Raw genomic sequence first — 10,000 nt, forward strand, 5'->3', positions numbered from 1 at the left:
AAAGACTGTCTGGTGACGTGAAGGTACTATCACGATATTCAAAGATCAGGGGAGGGAAAATATCAGTGATAGTTGTTGCAAGCTCCTCACAATTTAAAAAAAAAAAAAAAAAGGCATAAAAAGTTGGCCCTGGGTTTGCAGTTTGTAAGCCATACAGACTCTGTAAGAAGCACTTTTTTTTTTTTTTTTTTTTAAGAGAATTTGCCTGCTAGGCAGGTCTTCCCTAGCTCTCACAGTTCTAATTATTTCCTACTGCCCTAATGCTTTCTCACTATTAAATTCTCCATTGACTGTAATAAAGTCTCCCTACTCTCAAGAGCTTGAAGAGCTGCTTCCCCCCCCTTTTTTTTTTTTTTTTTTTTTTTTTAAGACTGGGAAAGAGAGGAAGATAGACACAGAGAGAGGGAGTGAGAGAAGTGTGCTTTCCAAGGTGGGGTTTCCCAAGCTGTCGATGCTCAAATAAGAATCTTATCCTGAAATTGGCTGCTCATTTCTGTGTGGGCTGTAGGTAATGCACTGTAGCAGGTTTTTGCCACTATCCTATGTGTAGGGTATGCATCTTATAATATTGTATCTATCATATAGATAACACTGGCCTTCATAGAGATTATTTTTTTTTTTTCCACCAAGTGAAAATAAATAGCAGATGGAAATTAATTAGACCTTACTTGCTGTTTGGGGAAGTGAACTGTTGTTTAATAATTGGATGTGTGTGACAATATATCCCTGAATTTTAGAAAGCAGATAAATTACTGTGCCCAGGACTGACCTACTATTTTTATTAGTCCTGAGGAACTGGGATATTATGAAAGGAGAAGATAGAGCCTTTAAAATGCAGGATAGCTTTTAGTTTAAGATTGAGTATGATAGTCTACTTTCAATACCTTTATCTGACTGTTTGTGTCAGTCAGTTAAAAGAATGTTCATTTAAACATCTGATATATAAATAAACCATAGTACACAGATGGTGGGAAAAACTGTGGCTTATAGTACAGAGATAAGTATTTTAGGCAATGCTTTTTTTTTTTTTTTTTTTTTCGGATGCAGTTAACTGTAGCACAAATCAGTTCACTGGATTTCTTAAAGCCTTCTCATGCCAGCTGAGTGCACCTGTTTAAGACAGAATACCGCAGGAAGGATGCATGTTTTCTCTACCTGGCACTCTGTGTGTGTGGAGTGATGGGGGGGATGCAGAGCTGCTGCCTCTTTTTTCTAGTAAATAAATCTTATCTGTGATAATTTGTAAAAATCTAGTTGTCAATTTATTGTAAATCAGTGTTCAAATACGGCTTTCAGAGACCCACCATATGAGTGCCCACTTAAAAGTTTGATTCTAGAGCTTGAATTCTTCACGATAGCAGTACTTTCTGTGTTGTGATCCAGACGCTGTTGTCCCATTGCTGATCTTTTTAGCCATGTTTGAATTGTTACTTTACTCACAACTACCATCTTCTCTTGTGAGGATATTCTGAATAGTGAAGTGATTAGTTGACTTTGAAGATAAGATTTTTTTACCATGAAAATTCTGTTTTTTCTCATCAAAGATGCTGACTTCACTCAGTGGTGCAGATGTGATATGTATTCTTTCTGATTATGCTGATACGTCCTGTAACTCAGAACTTTAAGCTCTGTTTTTCTGAAAGACCTTCCAGCACAAGGTGTTTGAGTATACTTTACATGTTCACAGAGAAAACTTACTTGAGTAGTACTATATTATGCCTACTAATATAGGTACTTTATTTTACAGTATTTCAATAGCAGTTGACCTAATTAGTGTTTTAATCATATTTGTTTACTTAGATTTTCAAAAAATACGCAGTAATTTATGTCTCTGTTTAACTCAGGCTTTTAAAGCTAAATGTTTTAAGATAAAGTGAAAAAAAGCCCCAAACCCCTTTACAAATATTCTCTTGGCTTGTCTAATTTTTTGTTCTCACACATTCAGCTATGTCCTTCATATTTGGCATTTTGATTTATTAGGCAATCTTAAGTATTAAAGACTTTTAACGTACCAGCGCAAGACTTCAGATGCATTGTGCCTTGTGTCAATGATGAATTAATTCCAGCAGAGCACAAAAGTTACCATTATTTAAGCCTAGCTCCTCACCTCTGCTTTTACATCGTGGGCCAGTTTTAAAAGGCTGAAGTTTAGGGAGCGTCTTAGGAAGGGAAGCAAGGGGAATGCACGGGCACGCTGGGGAATGTCAGCTTCGTGGTACTGAGCGCTGTAGGTCTGTCTTGTCTATGGATCAACCACCACGGGCACCTTAATGCCAGTGTGGGGTTATGGGCCTGGGGGTGTTGCCCAGGCGCAGGGGGCTCGCCCCGGAGCAGGGTAGGCAGCTGCTCGGGTTTCTGGAGGCGGTTTGTGGCCGTGGTTGCCGACCTCCACCTTGCCAGTACTGAGGGGTGGCATGGAGGGCGCACAGACAGCGCCCGGGATGGCGTCACTTGTCGGGGGGACAGGACGGACTGGCGCCCGGAGATGAGCGTCTCGTTTGTCTCAGCACGTGGAACCGTGCCACCGAGGCCTGCCAGGCAGCGCAGGGCTCAGCCCCGCGCCCGCGGCCCTCCGCTCCAGCGCCCCGGGGGCGCGCGGGGCGGGGCGGGGCGGGGCGGGGCGGGGCGGGGCGGGGCGGGCTGCCTGCCCCGGGGCGCCCCCTGCCGGCAGCTCTGGCGCTGCGCACCCGCTCCCGCCTCCCGGCGCGGCGGCGGCGGCGGCGCGGGCGGCGCCCCGGGGGCCGGCGGGCCGTGGCCCGGCGGGCGATGACCCAGCGGGCGGTGGCCCAGCGGCGCGGCCCGCGGCGGCGGCGGCAGCCGCCCTTTGCGCCGGGGCCGTGGGCGCCAGCAGAGCCAGTACCTGGCGGGGCAAACCAAACCCCGCGAGCCTGGCGTTCGGTGCACCCCGCCACAAAGTAAGGAGGTCTAATTGAGCTACGGCTCTCTATCCTGCTATTTGTACAAATAAAAGACCACATCTTGATGCAAAATAAACACAAAAGCACTGTTGTGACTATAACAGGGAGTCATATACTAATTTATATAATAAGTGGTTGTGCACGCTTTATTCAAGATTATGGCTGCAAGAAATGGCATGAATTGCTGGGTGTGTTTAATGCTGGATTATAGCAATTTGAAACATGTCAAACACATGGCTAATGCCTCATGCTTCACTCATTCTTGCGTAAACCTGCATAGCCACCATCCATTATACCCTTGGTAACAACACAATTCTGCAAGTAAATATTGTTACACTAAGTAACCTTTCAATTCCAGTTGTTTAGGAAGAGAAAATGCAATCTTGTGCAGTCAGTTCCAGTGTCAGTTTAATGTTTCAAAAGGGAAGTGGTGTAGAGAATAAGTATCTGTACAGTGACTCGCCAGTTTAAAACACACACACGTGCACGTGCGTGCACACGCGCACGCAGAAGATGTACAATTTACTGCAGGGGAGAAAAGTAAAACTGTGGCTTCTAACTTCACAGGACCGGCATTTCTTTTCTGGTACGGGTAATTGCTTGGTTACCCTGGCAGAATTAGGCATTCAACCTGCAGCGCAACCACATGTTAAAATAATGTACCATTTCATTCTCTGTTGCAGAGAGCAGCAAATATTTTCCCCATACCTTTGTTTAAAATACCTGGTAGCAGAGCTTATATCCTACCTTTGGCAACAAGAGTTTAGGAATCACAGCAGAAGTAGGTGCTGGTGAATGTATGTGTCTGTGAATGTGGATGTGTGTGTGTGTGCATGCCTGTGTAGGAAAGCTCATGACAGCGAGTGTGACAGCAAGAGAAAAAGAGAAGGATTAGAAAGTGTGAATGTGTGTAAACAGGGACCTGTGTATTTTTCTTGTCCTACTTGAAATACTAAACTTTCAGTCTTAGTATATGGCAGTCGTATTTCCTTTGTATTTATTTATGATTATTATGCTAACAAACCGCACTATGTTGTAAAAGAAAGAAAAAAAGTACGTTAGTTTGCTTAGTGAGATTCTGCAGATTCATACTATTCTGACATCAGTAACTGAAGTAACTGATACATAGGTATCAGAAATGATCCTTGTTTAGATGTTTTCAGTACTTTAATTTGTAACGGCTTAGAGTTGATAGTACATGCACACACATGTATAGATACACATGTATGGGGGGGGGGGGTGTGTGTCTGTGTGTATGCAGACGAAAAGAAGGGAAAAGAAAAAGATTCTGTGCTCTTGCTTTTTCCAGCAGTCCTTTTTTAGTTGCCGGCAGTGAGAAGTGGGCTGTGGACAACCAACACAGAGCATTACTCAAGCCAAAGTTTCAGTATTGTTTTTTAAAATACCCTTTTACAACTAGAAAAACCATTTTATTCGTAACATAAAATTCTAGGGACTCCTTTGTATAAATACTTCAGCATTTCTTCCACTTCGCTTCCAAATAAATTACCTTTTCTGGTATTCATACTCTATAGTTTCATTCTCTCTGTACACAGCTGTTGGGTTGGATTTGTTGTTTTCTATTGACAGAATAGTGTTACTGGTCATGTTAGTTAAAGCCGGTTCTGCTGGCTCACAGACACTTTAACTTAAAATGCAGAGCCCGAGCTACACTCTGGGGCTTTGCAAGGATACAAAATCCACAAGACATAAAGCCCTTTGGTTAATAAGAACTAGAAGATGTTTAACCCTTCTCTGCTAATTGTAATGAAAGAATCGGAGAGAAGTAAAAATGGGGCGGGGGGGGGGGGCTAATATATTTATTTATTAAATTTCTGGGTGTTTTCTAATGTTTTGATTATCTAACATTTACACCTCTTTGCCCTTTTAATGCGCTTGGCTAAATGTACCACTGTTATTGTCTTACATTTGAATTTGTAAAAGATGAACCTGTCTGTTGGTTAAATCTTTGTTTGACTAAAAGAGGATTAATGTTTGAATTTCCTGAATTTCCAAATCCTTGTAACGATACAGTTGATGAAGTGTTTTAAATAGATTTCCACTCTGATATACATGTCTTTTTATTGAAAGTAAATATTGTAAAAATCGGAAAGGGCTGCCTGCTCCCACAGTTGTGGCATACCCGCATTAGAATTTTCATATAACTACTAAGGGCAATCAGACCCTTTTCTCTGAATATTTTAAACATTGTACATGTAAAATTTATGCCTAATTTGAATACTTATTAGCTGCCTAATCTCAGAAAAGAGTATTAGCTTTGTTTTTGCCTTGTAAAATTCATCACTGCGTGTATCACATTTTCCATTTCTATTATTTTCCTTTGCTGATGTTCGTAAGAGTGTTTAAGAAGGGCTGTTTGTTCATAAACACATCTAGTGCTGCTGTTGTTTAGTGGGCTCTAACAGCTGCCCTCCTTTATCTTAACTGTGTTCATGTTTGGGTTTTTTGCATCCTGTTTATTTTTGACCAGACCGTCTTTAAATAACTCTTCTTTTACTATTTTAACTTTCTTCATACAGTATATACTTTCACTTTATCTTGTAGGCTCTTGTTTGTGTTAATTCATACAGTGTTTTGATTAATATCCCATGCACATAGTTGAAGTTGTAATGATCCTTTTCCTGCTTTTTTTTTTTTTTTTTTTTTTTTTCCATAGAAAGGCTATCACTCATACTTTGCAAGGGAGCAAATAACTAAGTTCAATAATTAGGCTAAGCAGCAAGCTTTGTTTCTTTTCCCGTTTGCTTACACGTCTCTCTCCATTCAGAGGTGTCTTTTAAAGTTGCAGCTCAGCCAGGTTGTTGTGGGGACTCTTTCAGTATGTTGGGAGTGAAAGGTGAAGGAAAGTGAGGTCCATTCTGACCCTGTGAGGTCAGGAGAGGACTTTGGTGGCTCTGAGAAGAGACGTTGACCTTTCCATATTACAGATACAAAATGCGCCTTGAAACTCTGGTTTGTAAGGGCGCGTTGGTTCTTTATTTACTGCAAAGATTTCAACTGATCTTGGCAGGACATCTCATTGCTATCCTGAAAGTACAGTATATTTATGCAGTGAAAATGATAAAACATTTATTACTGTAGAGAAGGTAATATGCATAATTTATGCTGTTTTTAGCACAATCATTAGTGATATTCTTGATAGATTTTATTTCCAGCTTTCATATCTAATACATGCCTGGAAAATTAATTTTATATCTTTCATTTATTTGCCTATGTTAAAATTGAGTTTTAAGTCATCTTCAAGTGAACAGTTTGATTGCTGCTCATGCATAAGCTTAATTACTTCCCAGGAAGGACAGTATTAAATGTTTTAAATGTCAGAAAAATAAATGAATATCAGCCGTTTGATTAAAAAAATAGGCAATATCTGACGTGTTTGCGGCAGGAGCTTTTTCTTAAAATGCCTCCGAGGCAAAATTTTATTTAGTCACAAAAAAGGAGAAGCCCATTATGCTATTTATCATTGGTTGATACCATATGATTTGTAACACCCTTACAAAATTTTAATTTTGTATGATTAGCTGTGCATCATTAAACAACAGCCTTGCATAAGATATGCTGTAAAATTCTGACAGAATCAAGATAGTGAATATTTTAAATAAGGCTGTATAGTCATCCATGGTTGTCAAAGCTAGATAATAGGAAATATAGAGCAGTGTGTGAAATCGTGCCTTCATTTAAACTGGTTTTATAGGTAGACTTTAAAATGTAGTCGTTCATAAATGCTATTGACCATGCTGCATGCATGGTGTGTTATTTTGGCCATTAAATGTAAGCACACAAAGATTGCTTATAGAAACCATAATTCCGGTGATTAGTATCTGTATGAAAGCAGAGTTTGCATCGCATTTCTTGGTAAACGGCTCCGCGAGGCTTTTTTCTTCTTCTAAAGATGCTGTCTGTGTAATTGGCAGAGAGGGACATCTTGATAATGGAAGTGTGAAGGTGTAACGCGTGTGTTAATTGATACTTCTTAATCACTTTTAGGTATTAAGTCATGATGCAGGAATCTGCGACAGAGACAATAAGCAACAGTTCAATGAATCAAAATGGAATGAGCACTCTAAGCAGCCAATTAGATGCTGGCAGCAGAGATGGAAGATCAAGTGGTGACACGAGCACTGAAGTAAGCACAGTAGAACTGCTGCATCTGCAACAACAGCAGGTAAGTTTGTTTTGCTTCCTGTTTGTTTTTAAACAAATAAAGGGCTGTTTTTGGACGGGCACCCTTCCGCAGACCCTCTGTGCGTGCTGAGTGTGAAGTGTCGTGCAAGTGAAGAGCGTGGGGCGTTACTTGTTGTTGTTTTTGTGCACGTTCATGCAGAATGCAAGGATCCCGTTTTCGTGGCAGCAACATCTTGCTGATAGTGCTACACACCACCACGCTTGCCTGGTGATTAAAATCCCATGGCGTATTTATAAAAGTTGTGCCAAAGCCTTGCAGTGCATGTTTTCCGAATCTGTTAGTTTACTGTGCGATTCCGTCGCATAGGACGTGATGCAGAGCTTTCCACCAGAGGGCCACATTACTTGAGACTTCGCTTCGCTTGCAATGATTTGTTCCAAAGTCGGAGCTGGGGTGAAGGGACCTGAGTGACTTCTCACAGTAAAGATGCTTTGCTGTCGTAGGTGTAAATAAAAAATGCTGCTTAGTTCTGAACCACTGAAATAAAAAAGGGCATGTGCCTGTCTGTGTGTGCATGAGTGTGATTTGGATGTGTGATTTTGAAAATATGGGAAAAGAGAGAAGCAGCTTTTCTGTAGGTATGTTTCCATTCTCACTTTTTAAACATTGTTTTAAGTTTGTCTGTTTTCTCAACGAGTTAATGGAGAACTGATTTTATGTTTGAAACTGTAAAATTAAACCGTTGTCGGACTGCTGACACCATCTAATTATGAGGTGCAATCAATTAATTTTTGTCACTGTAAGATTTCTTTTCCTTTTAAAACCTGCATAAACATAATTCCTTCTACTTCATCTACATAAAGAGTTGCCTCCCCATCAGGGGACGCAGACTATACTAATGCAGTGAAGCTAGACGGTTTGTTGGTAAATAATTGGGATTTGATTCTGCAGAGTGCTATTACCTGCTCTGAACTCCTGAAAGTCTTCAGTGTCTGGTCCTTTCATCTGCTGAGGCCACTCAGCACCTTGGGAGTTCAAACCCTTCATTTGTAAATACTGAGGTTTTTCATTACAATGTCAGGTATTGCATTAATGGAAGGAAAGTCGTCACCCATAGGATGAAGTATTATAAAGACCCTGTTTTATAGAAACATGTTTTACCATGATAGATAAATTGTATGGGTACGGGCCTCTGAAATAACAGGTCATAATAGGTCTTAAAATTGAATCATTCTTAGTGCTGAATTAAGCAGTGTACACTAGCTACATTTATAGTTAAATATTTTAAACGGTGACAAAAAATGTGAAAGAATTAAATAGTCATAGATTGAAATGTAAGAAAATGTTAAGGCTTAAATCTGTGCCTTGCTTCAAATTCAAGTGTATTCTGTTATAACAATTGAGCACTTACAGTATTACAGTCTGAGGAAATACAGGTTACAGTATCTTCATTAAGTTCTTAGCAGGCTTAAACCTATATATATGGACATACTATTATCTTTATGTGTACACTGTGTATATATATATAATTTTCATATAAAATTAAATATACACACACATATATATATAAATTTAATAATTGTTTTCATTGAAAAGCATGCCATCACCTTTATTCAGGTGTTCAGATTATAACAGCATTTTAAGATCTTTATTGAGTGTATTTAATTGGCGAAAATGTTTAGAAAACTAAATTTAAGTGAAACACTTTAAAACACAAAAATACCAACAGAATAATGTGCCACTTACATGTTTCTCAGAGAAGCAGTCCTAGGCATTTGTAGCCAATTTGTCCATACAGTCACAGATTCCAGTAGATAGCATTTGCAAAGACCACAGAGAATAACAACTGAAGATGAAAATATCCAGTTGAGTACTAATAACAGACAGGTTCTGAGGGGACAGGCTTAGAAGTGACAATCTTTTCTTCAAAACTGTGATTAGATCTTAAATAAGCAGACAGGCAAAGTAAAACCATGGGTACAGTTAATAGGACTCAAGAGGCATTTTATGGTGGGGTCTGCACCATAGGATTTAAATACAACTTGAGTTAGGCATATAAATCCTTCTATAAAATATGTTGATGGGAAACATAAACACTAGTAAACATGCAGTAGGATGTCCTTTAGATAAAGCATAGCTTTACACTCCTTTTGCTTTTCGTCCTCTTTTTTCTGTTTCTTTTTTTTTCAGTTTTTGACCAGATGCCTTTTGAAATATGATTTAAGAGGGAAGTGATGGCTGGTTTTATTACTGTCACTGTAGTAACTCTCTAAAATGTTATTTTTAATATGCGACTTGCCTAACAAACTTTGACAAGTAGAAAAACAGACCAAACACCATTGTACCCACAGTTATTAGTCTTAAGATTTTTTTATTGTTTAAATATGTGAAAGATATAATGTACTGATGTCATAGTTTAACATTCTGGTTTTGGCTTCTCTGAGTCGTTTTATTGGGGGCCTTCAAATAAACAAATCAAGTTTGTTACAGCTTTTTCTAAAGGAAGCAAGTAAATGACTGCTGGTTTTAATACATTCTCTTCAGCTGGGCAGCTACATAAAGCTATACTAATGCTTAGGAATAGTTCTGTCAGCTGAGTAAAATCACAAAATCAGTTTCCATTGTGGCATGAATATGTACTGGGGAAAGTTAAATATAAGAAATTTTAGACTATGTACAAAGAGCAACTGGGCTAAGTTAAAAATCTCAAGTTATATCCAATTTGCATCTTGTTCAAGCATTATGATCACAAGTTGGTGGATTTATAGAAAGTAAATAAGCTAAAATAATAGACTTCATTAGGTTCTTGTAAGCAATTATATGGAGTTTGGACAGTCCTGTTACTGGCTTGATGATCTATGTTGTTGTGATCTTTATAGAAATAAGAAATTTGACTTAAATAAGGGAGTTATTCCTCATCCATGTATCAAGAGAG

General features: G+C 39.2%; 1 protein-coding gene across 5 annotated transcripts in view; it reads left to right on the plus strand.

Annotated features, from left to right (window-relative positions):
- Positions 1-10,000, plus strand: part of FOXP2 (forkhead box P2) — a 444,944-nt gene that overhangs the window by 246,524 nt on the left and 188,420 nt on the right. For 4 of the 5 annotated variants that reach the window (XM_074903120.1, XM_074903121.1, XM_074903122.1 and 1 more), the window contains exon 4: positions 6,927-7,104. In XM_074903120.1, coding sequence (XP_074759221.1) covers positions 6,937-7,104 — 168 coding nt within the window. In that variant the 5' untranslated portion in view covers positions 6,927-6,936. Of the gene's footprint in view, positions 1-6,926; positions 7,105-10,000 lie in introns of those variants that run through there. The other variant, XM_074903124.1, reaches the window with a different exon arrangement.

Source organism: Athene noctua, chromosome 3 (genome assembly GCF_965140245.1).
Source record: "Athene noctua chromosome 3, bAthNoc1.hap1.1, whole genome shotgun sequence".
Lineage (NCBI taxonomy): Eukaryota > Metazoa > Chordata > Aves > Strigiformes > Strigidae > Athene > Athene noctua.